This window comes from Macaca thibetana, chromosome 10 (genome assembly GCF_024542745.1).
Source record: "Macaca thibetana thibetana isolate TM-01 chromosome 10, ASM2454274v1, whole genome shotgun sequence".
Classification (NCBI taxonomy): domain Eukaryota; kingdom Metazoa; phylum Chordata; class Mammalia; order Primates; family Cercopithecidae; genus Macaca; species Macaca thibetana.
Window position 1 is genome coordinate 37,690,780 of NC_065587.1, and position 18,989 is coordinate 37,709,768.

The 18,989-nt window shown below is 61.5% G+C and overlaps 2 protein-coding genes across 4 annotated transcripts in view; both read left to right on the forward strand.

The window, feature by feature from the left end:
* PSMA7 (proteasome 20S subunit alpha 7) overlaps positions 1 to 18,989 on the forward strand; it is a 189,055-nt gene that overhangs the window by 104,298 nt on the left and 65,768 nt on the right. The gene's annotated exons all lie outside the window — the stretch shown is intronic.
* Positions 1,291 to 6,634, forward strand: HRH3 (histamine receptor H3). Its single transcript, XM_050745096.1, has 3 exons — positions 1,291 to 1,847; positions 2,897 to 3,063; positions 4,679 to 6,634. The coding sequence occupies exons 1-3, from the start codon at positions 1,598 to 1,600 to the stop codon at positions 5,597 to 5,599; spliced, it is 1,338 nt and encodes a 445-aa protein (XP_050601053.1). The 5' UTR covers positions 1,291 to 1,597; the 3' UTR covers positions 5,600 to 6,634.

Genomic DNA, 18,989 nt, shown 5'->3' on the forward strand with positions numbered 1-18,989 from the left:
CAGAGGAATCCCAGCCCCTCTCTCCCCAAAGTTTGTGAAGCACCACTTGGGGTGAGGGGAAGGGGTAGGTCCCCACAGGATGGGGAAGCTGCTATAAGTAGGGGATTGACGGTGCACGTCAGTGCCTGGGGTCCCCTCTGCAGCCCCTCCCCCAGACACGCGCACTCTGCCATCTTTGAGGCACCAGGGTTGCCTTCGGCTGGCGACAGAGCAGAGTTGCTGCTTCCCTCTCCTGGGGCTCAGCTCCCTCCCTGCCTGCTGTCTGATGTGTGTCTTACTGTTGGTGGGTCTCCAGCCTGGCTCTGGTGGCTGCTTCCCTGGCCTGTGGGTGTCTGTGTATCTGAGTGTGGGCTTGTCTGTCTGTCTGCCCTGAGTGTTTCAGGCGGAATCTGTCCTTGACCCGGTGTATCTGAGCGCATGTGTCTGGTAGTGGGGGCGCTCCCTCCTGCCACCTCTCCTCTCCTCCCCCATCACTTCCCACAGGCGCTGACACAGCCACCACCTGCGCCCTGAGCGCAGTGACCTCGTCTGTCCGCTGCAGTGGCGACTGCCCCTCTGTCCACGGGGGTCCGTGGCTGGGCTCCAAGCGGCTTGCTGCTCCCTCCTCAGCCTGAGGCTGCCGGAACCCGGGCTAGACGCGCTCCCCTCCGGCTGGGTCCGCGCGGCGCCTCATCTTCCCTTATGTAACTCCACATCTGCCTGCGCCTTGCAGGTCACCCTGGACCCTGCACTGGGCCCTGTCCACAGGGAGGCTGGCACCCCTAGTCCGTGCAAACGGGAGGTGGAGCGGACCCCTGGTCTGGGCACCGGCTTTCCAAGACCCCCTCCTCCCAATCCCTTCTCCAGACGTTCCTTCCGCCGGAGACCCACATTCCCAAAATATGCACCGAGGAAATGCCCCACAGGGCAAGTTCCCCGGAGCGCGGGTGCAGGCGTTTCTCCCACCCCCACCCCGGGTCCCCACAGGCGCCAGGGCTCCCCATGATGACTGGGTAGGGGTCCCCAGGGCCGAGGGCACGGGAAAGGCCGAGCAACCCAGACCCCGGCTCCGAGTGCGCGGGCTGGCTGACCGCAGGCGAGCCCCCAGACCCGGTCAAGTCCCGGCCGGGCTCCCAGCCAGCTGCCGTGAGCGCAGGGGCTGGGCTCCAGCCTGCCTGGCGGGCACGCGGCGCTGTCCGTGGTGCTGCCGGCGCCGGGCGGGGCGGGGGCGGGGCGGGGGCGGGGCGAGGGCGGCAGCCAATGGCGGGGGCGCTGCGCGGGGCGCGCGGGGCGGTGGGCTGGGCGCGGGGCGCACTCGGCTGCGCGTTGCGCTCCGAGTGCTCGGTCGCGCCGGCAGCGGCTCAGGCTCCGGCTTCTCTCCCGCTGCAGCAGCAGCGCTGCTGGCCCCACTAGGCTCTGATCTGGCCCCGGCCCCCTCGGCACCGCCCGCCCTGGCCCCGGCCCCAGCCCCCCGGACCATGCGCTGGGCGCCCCCCGGGGAACCCCACCCGGCCAAGGGCCCGCAAAGACGAGGCTCCCGGGCCGGGGCCCCTCCGGCCGCCCACCTCTCGACTGGCGCCCTGCCCCGCGTCCCGGAGCCGCGTGAGCCTGCGGGGCCATGGAGCGCGCGCCGCCCGACGGACCGCTGAACGCTTCGGGGGCGCTGGCGGGCGAGGCAGCGGCAGCGGGCGGGGCGCGCGGCTTCTCGGCAGCCTGGACCGCGGTGCTGGCCGCGCTCATGGCGCTGCTCATCGTGGCCACGGTGCTGGGCAACGCGCTGGTCATGCTCGCCTTTGTGGCCGACTCGAGCCTCCGCACTCAGAACAACTTCTTCCTGCTCAACCTTGCCATCTCCGACTTCCTCGTGGGTAAATCCCCAGCCCCCGGCCGCCGTGGGACCCAGGGGCGCCCAGCGTGGCCGGGCCAGCGGGGACTGGAGCACGGACCTGGGTGGCTCCCGCAGGCACACGCCCCACCAGGGGACCCGGCCTGGGAAGGGGGTGTCCGGAGCCCATGGTGTGGGGGGCACAGGCGAAGTTCCTTGCCACTCAGGCCTCGGGACAGGGGCTGGAGAGAGCTGTCCCTGGGAAGGGACACAGGCACTGGGCGAGGCGCAAGGCGCAAAGGCAGCGGGTGCAGCCCTGGTTCCTGCGCTGTAGCCAAACAAAGGCTGCTGCGGACTTAGGACGCGCGCGGAGGGCGCAGTGGGGAGGTTTAGAGAAGGTCTGGGGGAGGGGACATGGAAGGGGGATTTTTAGAGCTGTGTTGGGGGAGGGGACCGTGGGGAAGGTGGGGGTTGGGGTAGACGCTGGAAGGAGCGCGCTCTCACGTGTCCAGGCTCTGCTGCCGGCTGGGGGGGCGGGGCACGCGGAGGGGGCTGGAGTGCCAGACACCTGTTGGGGCTGTGAGGTGCGTCTCCCAGACGCTCCAAGCCCGCTTGGCAGTAGTAGTGGCGGCTGCTGGCGGCTGCAACCAAGTGCCCTTTCAGCCGGGAAAGCCTTTCCTGTTGTCTAAGCTGAGAGGGAGGGCTGTCCAACGCCAAGGTAGGGGCTGGAGTCCAGCGGGGGGAGGGGAGAAGGAAATTGTCTTCTTTCCTCCTTTGAGGGCTGGGAGGGCTGGACAGAAGTCCAGGGAGTCCCGACTCCAGGCTCTTGGGGTCTTGTGGTGGCCAGAGTTCCCCATGCCTGGATCGTCTCTCCTGCTCCCAGGCCCAGGGGACACCGGAGGTGCTGGGAGCTATGTGGGGGTGAAGGCTGGTGGCAGGGCAGAGTTTGTGGCTGACACCAGGTGGAGGGGGCGGTAAGATGAGGATGGCTGGTCCCAGAAAAGCAGCCCAGGTTCCGTGGTGTCTGTGCTTAGGTGGGTCTGTCCCCTGTCCCCTGGCTGCATGGTCCCACTGTGGCCCTACTCCCCACAGGCGCCTTCTGCATCCCACTGTATGTGCCCTATGTGCTGACCGGCCGCTGGACCTTCGGCCGGGGCCTCTGCAAGCTGTGGCTGGTGGTGGACTACCTGCTGTGCACCTCCTCCGCCTTCAACATCGTGCTCATCAGCTACGACCGCTTCCTGTCGGTCACCCGAGCCGTGAGTCCCGGGCTGCGGAGCCCCTGCTCACTCCTGAGGGACAGTCGGGATGCCCATGGGAGGCATCAGGGTGGGGACGGCTGCTTCTGAGTTGTGGGCAGAAGTGGGCTTGGTCCCACTGATTTTGCTGCTGACACATGGGCCACTCGATGGCCAGCTGCCCACTCCGGGCCATGGCTGCAGCCAGACTGTCCTGGCCCAGGCAGGAGGCAGGGAATCTGGATGCAGATGTTCCTGAAGGCAGGGCTGTCACTGCAGCCCCCGCCCTGGGGCAGGTCCACAGTCCCCAGAGTTACGGGAGGATCTGGGGCCAGAGGCCCTGGGTGACCACAGTCTCCAGAGTTAAGAGAGGATCTGGGGCCAGAGGCCCTGGGTGACATCCCTCACACATGCGTGTGTGTGCAAGCGTGCACACACACACAGGCCCCGGGAAGGCAGGCGGCAGATCCTGGCTCCACAGATTTCCCTTTGTGGGAGCGGCCACCTGAGTCAGGGACTCTGCCCCACCCGGGCTCCTGTATCAGGGCCATGCAGCCCATGGAGCCGCTGCTGAAGTCACTCCTTCCCCTTCTCATCTCCTTGGCAGCTCACCTCCACAGGGCTTTATGGGGCCTCTGCAGGACTGAGGGCAGGCTGTTTCGTTCTAGACTAGAAAGGCCAAGAGACAGGGTGCAAAGAGCATGCGTTTGGGGTCCTCTTGAGCCCATCCCCCTGTGGTCTCTCCCTCCTTTCCTGGAGCCACCAGGCATGGGGCACAAGGAGAGCTGCCACGAAGGGTAAAGCGGCCAAGCAGAGAGCCTGGCATGGGGGTGCTCTGCCCACCTCTCATTAGCAATAGCTGTAAACATTGCTCCCGCTCTCACCAAGGTAAATGCCATCAGGCTTGTTGGGGAGGGTGGCAGGGGTTCTCAGGTCCTCCTCCTCCAGCTGTCCTACCTGGGACCCCTCAATGGGATCCCTTGGCCTTCCTGCCCCCTGCCCCCACCAGCTGGTTGCTCTCTGCCCTGGGGAGGGCCCTGCCCTCCCTCCCTGTTCTGTCCCAGAGGCCCTGATGTCGATCTGGGATGCTTTGTTCTGTGGCGGGGCGGGGGATGTCTCCCAGCAGTGGGCCAGCTTGTGGCTTCATTCCTGCACTTCCAGCTCCCAGGGGTGCGAGCACCTGCGCAGGAGTGGGGCTGGACCTCCCACCCCAACCTCTGGAGATGGCTCGGGCCTTTGCAGGATCAGGATGCATCATGTCAGAAACAGCTGTGTGCGCGTGTGGTCTGGGGCCCATGCTGAGTCTGGTCCCAGGGGTGCAGGGGCCAAGGACAGGACCCTCAGGGAGCTCACAGCTCGTAGGGGGGTGGTAAACAGGCAGCCTACAGAGAGTGAGGATTTGGGTTGGTCCCAGGGAGCTTCTGAGACTCTCACTGAGTGTGGCAGGGCACTAGCCTGGGACCCCAGTGGGGAGGGTTAGGGGAAGAGAGGGGAAAGAGGGAGGGAGGGAGGACAGGAGCGGAAGGGAGGAGCATCCTGCTGAGGGAATGGCCCACACAGGGTCCCACAGGCTGCAGGGGCACACCCAGTCCAATACTCCTTCCGCCCCGCCCCTGACCAGCCTGCCTGTCTGTAGGTCTCATACCGGGCCCAGCAGGGCAACACGCGGCGGGCGGTGCGGAAGATGCTGCTGGTGTGGGTGCTGGCCTTCCTGCTGTACGGGCCGGCCATCCTGAGCTGGGAGTACCTGTCCGGGGGCAGCTCCATCCCCGAGGGCCACTGCTACGCTGAGTTCTTCTACAACTGGTACTTCCTCATCACGGCCTCCACCCTGGAGTTCTTCACGCCCTTCCTCAGCGTCACCTTCTTCAATCTCAGCATCTACCTGAACATCCAGAGGCGCACCCGCCTCCGGCTGGATGGGGCTCGAGAGGCAGGTGGCCCCGAGCCCCCGCCCGAGGCCCAGCCCTCGCCACCCCCACCGCCTGGCTGCTGGGGCTGCTGGCAGAAGGGGCACGGGGAGGCCATGCCGCTGCATCGGTACGGGGTGGGTGAGGCGGCCGCGGGCGCTGAGGCTGGGGAGACAGCCCTCGGGGGTGGCGGTGGGGGTGGCTCCGCGGCCTCACCCACCTCCAGCTCCGGCAGCTCCTCGAGGGGCACTGAGAGGCCGCGCTCACTCAAGAGGGGCTCCAAGCCGTCGGCATCCTCGGCCTCGCTGGAGAAGCGCATGAAGATGGTGTCCCAGAGCTTCACCCAGCGCTTCCGGCTGTCTCGAGACAGGAAAGTGGCCAAGTCACTGGCCGTCATCGTGAGCATCTTTGGGCTCTGCTGGGCCCCGTACACGCTGCTGATGATCATCCGGGCCGCCTGCCACGGCCACTGCGTCCCTGACTACTGGTACGAAACCTCCTTCTGGCTCCTGTGGGCCAACTCGGCAGTCAACCCTGTCCTCTACCCGCTGTGCCACCACAGCTTCCGCCGAGCCTTCACCAAGCTGCTCTGCCCCCAGAAGCTCAAAATCCAGCCCCACAGCTCCCTGGAGCAGTGCTGGAAGTGAGCGGCCTGCCAGAGCCTCCCTCAGCCACGCCCCTCTCAGCCCAGGTCTCCTGGGCAGCTGGCCCCGCTGCCCCCCACCTGGCTCGTTCCCCCAGGGGTGGGCCCCGCCGTGTCTGTGGCCCTCTCTTAATGCCACGGCAGCCTCTCTTGGGCCACCCGCCCCGCCATGGAGGCACCTTCCTGGATTGGCCAGAGGGCCCCTCACTGGCTGGACTGGAGGCTGGGTGGCCGGCCCTGCCCCCAACACTCTGGCTCCACTGGGAGGGACAGTCTGGAGGTCTCAGACATGCTGCCCACCCCCCGCCGGTGTCCACCCTTCGCAGTTACTGGTGTTCTTCCCGAAGCAAGCGCCTGGGTGTGCTCCAGGCCTCCTGCCCTAGCAGTTCGCTCTGCACGTGCACACCCCTGCACACACCTGCACACCGTCCCTCTCCCCAGACAAGCCCAGGACACCGCCTTTGCTGCCTTCTGTCTCCTGCATAAGCCTCGGCCCTGGCCCTTTCACCTGTCTTCCCACCGACTCTCTCTGCCCCCAAAGTGTCAAGGGGCCCTAGGAACCTTGAAGCTGTTCTCTGCTTTTCCATTCTGGGTGTTTTCAGAAAGATGAAGAAGAAAACATGTCTGTGAACTTGATGTTCCTGGGATGTTTAATCAAGAGAGACAAAATTGCTGAGGAGCTCAGGGCTGGATTGGCAGGTGTGGGCTCCCACGCCCTCCTCCCGCTGCTAAGGCTTCCGGCTGAGCTGTGCCAGCTGCTTCTGCCCACCCCGCCTTTGGGCTCATGCTGGCCCTGGCGGCCAAGCCTGCCCTGGCCACTCTGTTTGCTCGGCCAGGACCTCTGGGGGTTGTTGGGAGGAGGGGGCCCGGCCGGGCCTGAGGGTCCCAAGGCGGGCAGGGGTGGTCCAGAGGAGGTGCCCAGGCAGGGGCCGCTTTGCCATGTCCTGTGCACCCGTGCCACGTGCTCTGCATGCTCCTCTGCCTGTGCCCGCTGCGCTGCTCTGCAAACTGTGAGGTCACAATAAAGTGTATTTTTTTATTGGTGCTGATTCCTGAGGACTTTGTGGGGTGATCAGAGCCTTCGTGCTTTGAGGAGAGACTCCAGGGAGATAAGAAACCACTGAGAGACATGCGTGAGGCTGAGGTCTCTGTGTTTTCTTCTAAGTGTGTGGGGGCTGCAGTGGGGATGAAAGACCAGCCTGCCACACCAGGGTATAATCCCAAGAAGGGTTTCATGTGCCCTACTGCCAGACCCCTGCACTTCTCAAGACCTGGCTGGCGGGTGAGGAGATGCAGCCCATGCCCTGCTCCGGAGGGGCCCGCTCTGGTGCTGAGAACACAGACATGCAGCCCCTGCCCTGTGCAGCCTTCCTGCCCCCAGGACAGGTGCCTCATCGTTCTTGGTCAGGAGCAGGGTTGCACCCCAGCAAGACTCGGAGCCCGGGGAGGCTCATGGCCATGCCCAGTGTGTGCAGGGGCTGGGTGGCAGAGGGACTGCAGTGACCAGAGCGGAGGGTCTGGGCTTGCCTGCTGGAGCTAGGCTGGAGGGGTTGCTAGAAGGGATAAGCCCCAGAGTGGATGCATCTTTGGGAGAGGAGCTGTCCTGGGCAAAGGCCTGGAGGTGGTACTGAGGGTGCAGGATGGGGACACTTGGAGGAAGATGGAGGGAGGGAAGGTGGTGCCCTCTGCTGCGGCTTGTGAGCCTCAATCCTGAAGGCGGCTGTATCTGCTCCGTGGGCCCCAGGAGAAGGAGGCAGACGCCGGACCACACCAGGTACTCAGAGGCCACTTGGAAACTAGACAAGCCCAAGCTAGGTGAGATGTAAACTGGGTGGGCCAGGTACCACCTTCCCCAACATCCCCTCCCTCAGCTCCAGCCTCGAGGGCCCTGACATCTCTGAGCCCACTGTATTTCCAATAGTGCAGCCTTGCTGGACATGCGCTTACATCGTTCCTTCCTACCGCAGGGAGAGAATCTTGCCATTTTCTGGCTACTCTCACAGCCAGTGCTGGGGGTGGGGTGGGGGGTTCACCTGGGCAGGGAGGCCTGCGTCTCCCCCTCAAAGCACTGCTTCCCAGCCACTCGAGTTCACAGCACTGCAGAGGGGAAGCTAACAGCAAAATGCCTCACCTCCAGACCTTTTCTCACGCCCCGAAGCTGGAAGCAGACCTGCACTTTTGTTTTCAAACTCCCTGGAAACTTCCCCCAGAATCTGAACCTCCACAACCCCTCCTCCCCCGCCCCGCTCTCCTTCCCCCCATCCCCGCTCTCCTTCCCCCCATCCCCGCTCTCCTTCCCCCCCATCCCCGCTCTCCTTCCCCCCATCCCCGCTCTCCTTCCCCCCATCCCCGCTCTCCTTCTCCCACCATCCCCGCTCTCCTTCCCCCCATCCCCGCTCTCCTTCTCCCACCATCCCCGCTCTCCTTCCCCCCATCCCGCTCTCCTTCCCCCCATCCCCACTCTCCTTCTTCCCCCATCCCCGCACTCCTTCTCCCACCATCCCCGCTCTCCTTCCCGCTCACGGACCTCTGACTGCCTCCCAGACACCCAAGTGATCCCTCTGAGCAGGCTCCTCTTCCTGGGCAGAAGCCACAGAAGACCCCTCTTAGTGACAGAGGGAGAGACAAGACTGGGGACACCTGGGCCTTCCTTCATAATTCTTGTCGCAGCCCGTTTGCACCTCTGCCTCTGGGACTGGGCACAGTCCCAAGTGGAGCTGGAACCATGATGGCAGATGTCACTTTCAGAGTGGGGTGCCCCTCCTGCCTCTGGGAGGCCCTGAGGCTCCTCCAGCAGACTGGCCGTTGGCCTCCCCTGCGGGTTCCCCACCACCCAGCCTGGCCCCGCAGCGGGTGTTGGTCCCATAGCTGAGAGCTGTCTGGGAAAGGACAAAGAACCGTTCTCTGCAGTGATGGGCGCTTCTGTGCCGACAGCCCAGCAGAGCCCCGGCTGCCCCTCCACCCGGCCCTGCTAAATGGCTACAAATTGGAGGATAAAAGCACAGGCTTTCAAGCAATTTTGCCTTCAATCTCTGGAAACTGCCGCTCCCTGGAGCTCCTGTGCGGGATGGAGGAGGAGAGAAGACAGACACTGAGTCTATTGGGCCCGAGTTGTGCAACAAACAAACACACAAGCGGGCCTCTCTCCAGCAGTGAGCCTCTGGGAGGGGAGACAGAGCCTGCAGGCCCCGAGCTGGAGCCGCCGCCTGGGTGTCTCTCCACCCAGGCCACTGCTGTTTACTGAGCACCTACTGTATGACAGGCACGGTGGTGGGGAGTGGGCTACACAGGGCAAGCACACACGTGGTCCCTGAGCTTCTGTGAATTGGACCAACAAACAGCCAGCCTTGAGTCCCCGAGGAACAGGGCGTGCCGGGGACACAGGGGGATGCCCTGGTGCATGTGGGCGGCCTAGCCACCTAGCATGGAAACCCTCGGTCCGCAAAGACAGGGCTGCAGCCAGGCCCCGGGCGGTCCTCAGGAAATAGGGGCTCAGGCCAGCAGGGTCTCCCCAGCCCAGGCCCTCAGAGGCTGCCACTGGCTGTGTGTCTGGCCACCTCACCTGCCTCGTGCTGGCTCTGGGGTGTCCCTGGGACAGGTTCTGGGCACACGCTGGGTGAGGATCCTTCCCAGCTTGGGATGAAGCCCCTGAGCTCTCAGGGTGCCCAGCAGGCAACCCCACTTCCGTCCTATAGGAAAGTCCCAGTTACTGGTGAGCCAGCGGCACGGCAAGGGACAACTGGGGCCCCAGGCAAGGCTTCTGGAGCCCTGACCTGGGGGACACATGGCTGCCTGGCACTGTTTCTCTGGGCCCCTAGCCCAACCAGTGCTTATAGCCAGGCCTGGAGGTGTGAAGAAGCTTTTGTCCAGCCGGGCGTGGTGGCTCAAGCCTGTAATCCCAGCACTTTGGGAGGCCGAGGCGGGTGGATCACAAGGTCAGGAGATCGAGACCATCCTGGCTAACATGGTGAAACCCCATCTCTACTAAAAATATAAAAAACTAGCCGGGCGTGGTGGCGGCGCCTGTAGTCCCAGCTCCTCGGAGGCTGAGGTGGGAGAATGGCATGAACCCAGGAGGCGGAGCTTGCAGTGAGCCGAGATCGCACCACTGCACTCCAGCCTGGGTGACACAGCGAGACTCCATCTCAAAAAAAAAAAAAGAAGCTTTCGTCCAACATTTACTGGCATTCTCCTGGGTGCCAGGTCCAGGTGGGGAACCCTATGCCCTTGAAGTCACCTTGGGAGGCACAGATGCTCTTCGTTCTACAGATGTGAGAACCAGGGTTTGGGAGGCTGGTGACACCTCGGTCCCACGCCACACTTGGCAGTCAGGGGTGCAGCCAGGACTGGACGCCAGGTGTGACTCTGAAGCCCATGCTCTTTTGGCTCCATCACGCTGTCCCTGAGTGCCTACTGTGTTCTGGGCACCACGGTGTGGCAGGTGTAAGCAGCTCCCCCTGCTCCCATGGACTGTGCCCTCTTGGGGGACACCACTGTTTGTGGTTGCTGGTGGGGGTATCCCCCGGGATGGAGAGCAGAGTGGGACATCCAGGAAGCCTCTGTGGGCCTCAGAACCAGACCTCAGCTCCACCGATCTTCACAGGAAGCATCCATGGAGTGCCACTGGGGTCCCTCCATTGTGCCGGTCACAAGACCCCACTCAGCCGAGCTGGGGCAGGTATTGGGGGAAAGAAAAGGGAGAAGCAAGGGGTAGGCTGTGGAGCCCGAGGTGCCAGTTGCCCAGGTCAGGCAGAAAGCGTATCTGGAAGGGAAACTGAGGCCTGGAGGATGGGGACCGCCCCAGGCCACCCAGCAGGTCTGCATTAAGGCTGGGACTAGAATCCAGACTTCCTGGGAGGATGCCAGCCCTGTCCCTTCCCATCCCTGTCCATCTAAGAGGCCAGGCCGGGGCTCCCTGGGCCTCAGCTTTTTCCCCTGCAGAATGGGCTTGGCCATGCTCGGGGGTGGATGGAGCAGCGGTTGCTGAGTGGCCTCTGCCTGGCCCTCCGAATCCAGTTGGCACCACTCTCCCTGTCTGGCTGCAGCTCAGCAGGCCCCTCGCCCCCGCGGGCAGGAAGCGGCTCTGGCGCCCGCTGCAGGCCTCCCCATCATTACCGAAAATTGCTCCATTGTTGGTGATGCACACACCTGCTCGCAGCGGATGGTGCCGTGCTAACGTCATTAAGCGCTGGGCCTCTCGGCAGGCAGGGCTGGAGGTGGCCGGCTGGAGGAGGCTGGGGGAGGTCGCCAAGGTCCCTGGAGGGTCACCTTCTCCCCACCCCCTCTCTCTTTCCCTTCTCATGGGTTGGAAATGAGCACGGGGTCTGGAGTCAGCTGAACTGGAAGGTCGGTCTGACTGGGGCCACTTCCCAGTGGTGTGACCTCGGACAGGTCCCGCAGCCCCTGTGGACCAAACAGCCCCCCACCCCCACCCCACCCCATTGAAGTCTGGTAAGGATGGAGGGATGTCTTGCTCCCAATGCCCTCAGGGGCCAAAGCCCTCCCTGGACCTGATGGCACACACAGGGACTGGTGCTGGGGGGAACATCCAGGGTCTTCGGATCCTAGAACAGGAGGCAGGGTCAAGGATCAAGCTCCAGAGGGGCCTCAGTTTCCCTTTGAGGACACACAGGGGTCCGTTGAGGGGTAGAAGCCCAGCAGGGCTGGAGCAGGGAGGGGCAGGGCCAAGGTTCAGGGGTCCCTTTCTGGCGCCTGCCTGGGAGGAATCATCTCGCTGCCAGGCACATGTGACGCGCTCAGACCATAGTAACAAGAACGGCTCCCGGCCCACAGCACTACCGCTCTGAGCCCTTTCCTCAGCTAAACCCATCTCATTGAAGGAGGTTAATTGGCCTGGTCAACATCATGCAGATAACTTGGGACCATTTTCCGAACCCCTCAGCTCTCGGGGACGCCTCAGGCACCTGCTCAGGAGATGCAGTTTTCCCTGGGGAACCACTCCCCCCTCACTCTGGTGGGCTCAGTAGGGCCAACTCCACCCCTGGGCTCCAGGGTTCATGTGAGTCTCAGGCATGGCTCAGCACCATTACCAGAATGGGTCTGGGGTGACACACATCACATCCCCAGCCCCGCCAGTGGGTGGCAGTCCTGGCTGGGAACCCGGGAAGGAGGTGCCCTCTCCAGCTGGAAAAGCCATCCTGGCTGCCTTCAAGGCTACCCTCACCGAGGCCGCCTAGGGAGTCTGCCTGGAGCAGACAACACGGAGGAAAACCAAGCCGAGAGCTGGGGCAGGCGGATTCCCCATGCTGTCGTCTGAGCACCTGGATCCAGCCCTGACTGAAGCTAGCCCTGGGGCTTAATGTTTTACAAGTTACCAAGTCCACCTTCTCTCCTAAAGCCCATACAAGATGCGTTTTTATAGTTGGAGTGGGAAAAATCCTGCCGGGTGAGACTCTGTCCAGGTTGGCATCCCGCTGAGACTCTGTCCAGGCTGGCATCCTCTATCTCATGGGGGAACAGGTCACTCCCACCCACGAGAGGTCTGTGGCTCTGATTAATGAAAAGTGGAAGTTAGATTATTTTTTGGTAGATACTAATGTGTTGTTTTAGTCGCCAGCAGGAAAGGCATCTTCCAACACAGCAGACTCTGGAGAGAGGAGGGTGCCATCCTTTCTGTCCACAGGAGGCATCCATGAGAGGTCTCACCTAGGTGGCCTGCCTTGAGTGGCCCCAGCAGGGACAGGCTTCAGCCCCTGCCCACAGCCCCTCCAGACCACTCCCTCAGGGGCTGGAAGAACGCAGGGGAGGCTTCGGGGAAGGGTGTACCTTGTTCCCCCAAACCCCTGGCCGTCCTCTCCCCTAGGTGGCCCCATCTCCCGGCACCCCCTCCCGGCAGGCACCACTAAGGAAAATCAGTGTCAAAACCACTCTCCCTGTCACCACCTCCTTTCCTTAGGGTCACCAGATAAGATGCAGGACGCTCCTTAGGGTCACCAGACAAGATGTGGGACCCTGAACTTCACTGTCAGGACGAATAATGTTTCAGTATGCACCTCCCATGCAGGGCACTCTTCATTGTAAATCCAAAATTCCACTCTAGCGGCGTGGGCTGCGCCTGCCTGAGCAAACCTGCCACTCCCTTTTCTCTCCCTCCAAGGCCCTCCCTCCACTGACAGGGACACTGCGGGTGGGGTGGGTGCTCAGTTTTTTTTTTTTTTTGAGAGGGAGTCTTGCTCTGTCTCCCAGGCTGGAGTGCAGTGGCGCGATTTCAGCTCACTGCAAGCTCCGCCTCCCAACTAGCTGGGACTACAGGCGCCTGCCACCACGCCTGGCTAATTTTTTGTATTTTTAGTAGAGACGGGGTTTCACCATGTTAGCCAGGATGGTCTCGATCTCCTGACCTCGTGATCCGCCCGCCTCGGCCTCCCAAAGTGCTGGGATTACAGGCGTGAGCCACCGCGCCCAGCCGGGGCGCTCAGTTTTAAGGAGCCACGAAGTTCTTTGGCGAGGAAGAGAAAGCGCTAGCGCTGGGGTTGGGTGGGGGACTGAGGGAGTGGCTTCCTGGGACCTGGACCCTGGGGCCTGGTAGGGGGTGGCAGGCTGGGCATTGGGGGCGTGGCTTGCCCAGCACACGGGGGTTGGGGGGCCTAGCCACCAGACCCATGAGGCTCTGTTCCACCGTTGGCTGGGGATCCCAGGTAACACCCAGGGCCCCTGTGAGCCCAGAGGATCCTGAACAGGGAAGGTGCCCATCTGTGCCCAGGCAGGGTGAAGGGAGCCTGCTCCAAGCCCAGGAGGGGAAGGCTTGGCCTTGGCTCATTCACTGGGTCTTGTTATCTCCACTGGACTGAGGAGGGAACACGGTAGAGGGAGTGAGACACTCGGTCCCCACCCTCAACACCCAGCCGGGCCACGGCCAGGCCTGTCCCCCTGGAGGTCATGGCAGAAAGCAGAATGATTTCCTGGCTCTGGGGAACATCATGGATCCATTGGGGCCCATTGATTTTTTGCAAAGCAGCAATTTTTTTTGTCTAAGGAACCAGACAATTACAAGGAAGAAAAAACGATCAGGTAGCCCCGTCTCTCACAAACCCTGTCTCCAGCGCCCACTCCTGGGGAGGGGAGGTGGTTCCCATGCAGGTCTGCCTTGCACCTCATAGGGTCATCAGGCCACATCCAGGGACCCTGCCTCTGTCTTGCCTGTGTGGCTACCCCCATGTCACATGGAGGAGCCTAGGGTCCTCTCTGACTGTCTGGCTCCTTTCAGAAGTGGAGACCCCGGCCTGGGGGTGGGGCTGTTTGTGGAGCCAGTCCTGGCGGTAAGAATATGAACTATTTGAACAGCAGGCAGGGTTGGGCCTGCTGTGTGCCCTCCACACGGCCTCTGCCTGGTGGTGCTGCCGGAGATGTCCCCAGATCCAGGACCCTCGGCAGCAGCAAAGCCCAGGAGGGATGTTTCCTGCAGAAGCCTAATGCCAGCGGGTGTGCAGCCTGGAGAAAAGTTTGCTTTTGTGGTCAGCTGACCTCACGCTGCCTTCTTCCAGCAGAGACCGAGCAAGAGCACCAGGAGGGGACAGTCCCAGGAGGATGCAGCCCGAACATTCCACGGAGCCTCCAGGGGCTCGCCAGAGGGCAGTGGGCTCCCGACGTCTTGACTTTCCTCTTTCGGGTTGTTGTAGATTCCAGGCCGTTGGATGCAACACTACAGAGACCCCATGTGCCCTTTATCGGCTTCCCCCACAGGGGAGCTTGGGTGAGCCACCCTCCGAGACCACAGCACACACGCCGTAGCCGCATGCAGGTTCCCACTCCCCTGCACTCGTGCGTGCTGTGTATGTTTCGTTTTATGTCATATTTCTTATCGTGGTGATAAACATGAAGTTGACCACTTGAGCTACCTGAAGCGTGTGGTTCAGTGGCTCTCCCTCTGCCGCGTGCCCATCGCCACCCTCCACCTCCAGAGATGGTCATCTTCCCAGCCTGAAACACCAAGCCAATAGGATCCTTTCACATGTGCAGACTCGTGGCCCCACCACCCACACACAGAATGACGGTCCGAGGACCCCGGCACGGCCCTTTTCTGTCCATGGCTACCTCCACCCTGCCACCCTCCTCAGCCCCTGAGGACCACCAATCCATTCTCCTCGTTGTTGTTTCTGGAACACTCTGTAGAGGGAACCATCATGTGTGACCTCTCAGCACTGGCTCTCCCTGGCCTGACACCTGCGGTCCCCAGGCAGACGCCATGCGTGCAGAGCTGCCCCCGCCCCCGCCAAGTGCTGCTGCACCCCACAGCTCTGCTGCCTTTTTAGTGGCACCAGGACAGGTTCCTGGCCCGTGTGTTCACTGACGAGAAAATCCAGTTGCCTCAGCATGTCTGCCCTTCAGGACTCCCTCCTGGGGCCAGCGCCAACCTGGGCTCTGTGCACAAACAAGTTCTCTGTTCTCCAGGAGCTCAGCACAGGCGAGAGGGTGGAGGATGGTGGCTAACGTGAATAGCGTGGAAAGTGCACATACAGAGGGTGGTGGGCCCAGCTGTGCAGAGTGGGTGTGGCTGTCTTTGGCTTTTTGATTAGAGGGCATTTCACGGGGTGTCTGGGCAGGGAACGGGGTCACAGGGATCAGCAACACTGGGGAGCAGCCTCAGTGTGGCCGAGACACAGGAAGGGGGGGGCCAGTGCTGTGGGCATCAGGGACTCCCAGTGAGGGGCCTGGCTCCCTGGCGCAGCCACATGGGAAGATTGAGGGGCCTGGTCACCAAGTAGGGGAGCCGTTAGCAGGCCACTGCCATTGTCCAGGGCAGGGGTGGAGGTGACAGGCATGGCGGGACCTGGGGTGGACCCGAGGGCAGAGCCACCGCACTGGCGAGGTGAGGAGGCCAAGGCCCTGCATGAGACTGAACTCAGCATAGCACGTGCGCCGGGAAGCACACACAACAGCAAGATGGAAAGGGGGGCCGGTCATGGAGGCTCACACCTGCAATCCCAGCACTGCGGGAGGCCGAGGCGGGCGAATCACCTGAGCTCAGGAGCTTGAGACCAGCCTGGCCAACATGGTGAAACCCTGTCTCTACTAAAAATACAAAAACTAGCCGGGTATGGTGCTATGCGCCTGTAATCCCAGCTACTCAGGAGGCTGAGGCAGGAGAATTGCTTGAACCTGGGAGGTGGAGGTTGCAGTGAGTCAAAATTGCGTCACTGCACTCCAGCCTGTGTGACAGAGCAAGACTCTGCACCCCACCCACTGCTGTCAAAAAAAAAAAAAAGAGATGGAAAGGGATGTGGCTTGGGATCGAACAACGTGCCCCCCCATCCACATCCACAGAACCTCAGAATATCACTATTGGAAATGGGGTCTGTGCAGATGTAACTGAAGATCTCAAGATGGGGCCATCCTGGGTTTAGAGAGGCCCAGATCCCACAACTGGGTCCAGAAGATAAGAGGACACACACGGGGTGAAGTTACGTGAAGACGGGGCAGGGGCAGGAGCCTTGCCACCGCCAGCCGAGGATGAAGCAGGAACGACCTCCCTGGCCTTGAGAGGCCACACGCCCCACGGCAGAATCTGCTTAGGGTTTTTTGTTTGTTTTTTGTTTTTGAGACAGGGTCTCACTCTGTCGCCCAGGCTGGAGTGCAGTGGCGCGATCTCCACTCACTGCAACCTGCGACTCCTGGGTTTGAGCAGTTCTCCTGTGGCAGTCCGGGTGGGGTCTGGGTGCCCTGGGGCCCTGCCACCCTCCACTTGGACACGGGCAAGGAGGAGTTTGCCCTGAGCATCCCCTGTAGAAGCCCAGTTCCATGGCAGCACACACACACACACACACACACACACACACACAATTTCAGGCCGGGCGCAGTGGCTCACGCCTGTAATCCCAGCACTTTGGGAGGTCAGGAGATCGAGACCATCCTGGCTAACCCGGTGAAACCCTGTCTCTACTAAAAAATACAAAAAACTAGCCAGGCGAGGTAGTGGGCGCCTGTAGTCCCAGCTACTCGGGAGGCTGAGGCAGGAGAATGGCGTAAACCCGGGAGGTGGAGCTTGCAGTGAGCTGAGATCCGGCCACTGCACTCCAGCCGGGGTGAGAGAGCAAGAGCAAAAAAAAAAAAAAAAGTAGTTTAAAACTAGGAGCAGCCTAAAGGCTCCTCGTGCTCGCACCATCCTCTGTGCATCTGCCCTGCCAGTGCTTACTGACGCTCTCTGGGTCAGGTGTTCTGAGGCTACTGGGGATACACAAAGACCCTGTGTCCGAGGCAGCCCACACATGCTGACAGTGGGGGGTTGACCTTCACCCGCGGTCCCTTCTGTAACTAAGGACCGCAGTGTCGGCCGCCTCAGGCATGGCTACTAAAGACCCGCACAAACGGCCACATAGCGTACACTCCAATTACAGGATCTGTCTGGAAGGCAGATCCCTGTGGACAGAAGGTAGATGGGTGGGTACCCGGGGGAGGGGGAAGAGGGGGTTGATGCTTACGGGGACTGGGTCGGTTTTTGGGGTGATGAAAATGTTCTGGAAATAGCAGTGACAGTTGCACAACCTTCTGAACATATGAAAAACCACTGAATTATATAAAGTGGTGAATTTTGTGGTATATGAATCATATATCCCATTTGAAAAGCAGAGTGGCAAAAATTTGTTTCTAGGCAGGAAGCTCCTGGGGAAGCCAAGTGTAGCTTTACCATACTCAGGGAGGACAGTGTTGGAGAGAAAGCTGTCAGCTTCTAGAACGCGACGGCAAGAGCTGTGTGTGTGGCAGGGAGAAGTCTGGGGGCTTTTTGCAGCAAGGAAAGTTCTGGGCAACCTTCGTGGCGGTGACTCCCCCTCTGGAGCCTCAGCTTCAGCAAAGGACGAGGGCTTGTCCCCAGAGCAGCCAGACTCAGGCCTAGATCAAGGTTCCAGCCCACGGGGAGGCTGGGCTAGGGGCTCCGTGCAGAGGTCGGGCCACCAGGCATTTTGAGCAACCCCCTGCAAGAGCATAAAGATGAAAGCCAGGGATAATTAACGCTCTCAGGCCTGGGTTGACTCCACAAAATCCTTTGTGGTGGCCTGAAAGAAAAAGCAAATAGATGCAAAACCCATCTCTGGTTTCTAGGATAGAAGGACCTTTGAAATTATAAGACATTAAAATAAAGGTTCGGGTAAAAGGACTGTCATGTTCTAGCTGCAGATTTGATGTGAGATCAAAACGGAATTGCTCTTCTTGAAAGCCCAGGCGCTGGCCTACTGTGCAAGGTGCGCCCCACCCCAGCGTGCAGAGAAGCGGCCCAGGACCCTTGCGGCTAATCTTACCTGAGGCTGCTGTCTCTCCTCGAAGGGCTGAGGGTCCCCCTCTGATCATCCTTCTCTGCTTTTTTGTCCTCTCCACTTTGCTTTTTTTTTTTTTTTTGAGCCGGAGTCTCGCTCTGTCGCCCAGGCTGGAGTGCAGGGGCGCAATCTTGGCTCACTGCAAGCTCCGCCTCCTGGGTTCACGCCATTCTCCCGCCTCAGCCTCCCGAGTAGCTGGGACTACAGGCGCCCGCCACCACGGTCGGCTAATTTTTTGTATTTTTAGTAGAGATGGGGTTTCACCGTGTTAGCCAGGACGTTCTTGATCTCCTGACCTCGTGACCCACCCGCCTCAGCCTCCCAAAGTGCTGGGATTACAGGCGTGAGTCACTGAGCCCAGGATGCTCTGTTTTTCTTTTTCTTTTTTTTTGAGACAGGGTCTCGCTCTGTCACCCAGGCTGGGGTGCAGTGGTGCAATCACAGCTCACTGCAGCCTCGACCTCCCAGGCTCACGCGATCCTCCCACGTCAGCCTCTGGAGTGTCCCCTCCACTTTCTTTCTTAGGGGTCCCTCAGGGACATGTCAGAGGTCGGAGACTACTTGGAGGGCGTCTATGGGACAGGCAGGCTGCCAGCAGCTGAGCTGTCCTTGCCCTGTGGCCCCTCTGCAGTCAGGGAGACACCAGGCATGGGCCTGGCTCGGATGCATCAATCCCTGACGGCAAAGACTTAAACTATGGACAGAAAAGGTGATGCGGCAGCCTCGAGGGGCAAACGCAAGGCCCCCTTAGCTGCCGTCCCACCAAGGGATGCCCATCGTCTCCCTTCGGCTTGGCAACTGCCTGGCGCAGCACAAGAATTCTCTTTAAATCCCCAGCAAACGGAGCCGAGTGGAAATTCCGTCCCACATTTCTAGGCACATGTCTCCTTCCACTCCTCACTACACCCTGCCTAGGCCACGGCTGCCTTCCGGGAATAACGCTGACAGTTCCATGGCCCACACCCCCTTTAGTTAACTTGCTGTGCACACGGCAGCCCAGCCAGAAACACGTAGCTGGGTCGGATATTGGGTGCATTCAGTCGTGAAGCCTGAGGCTTCCTGGCTCCCACCGAGCACAGCGCAGCGTTCTGAAGGACAGGAAGAAGCTGGCCTCACTGCTCTTCT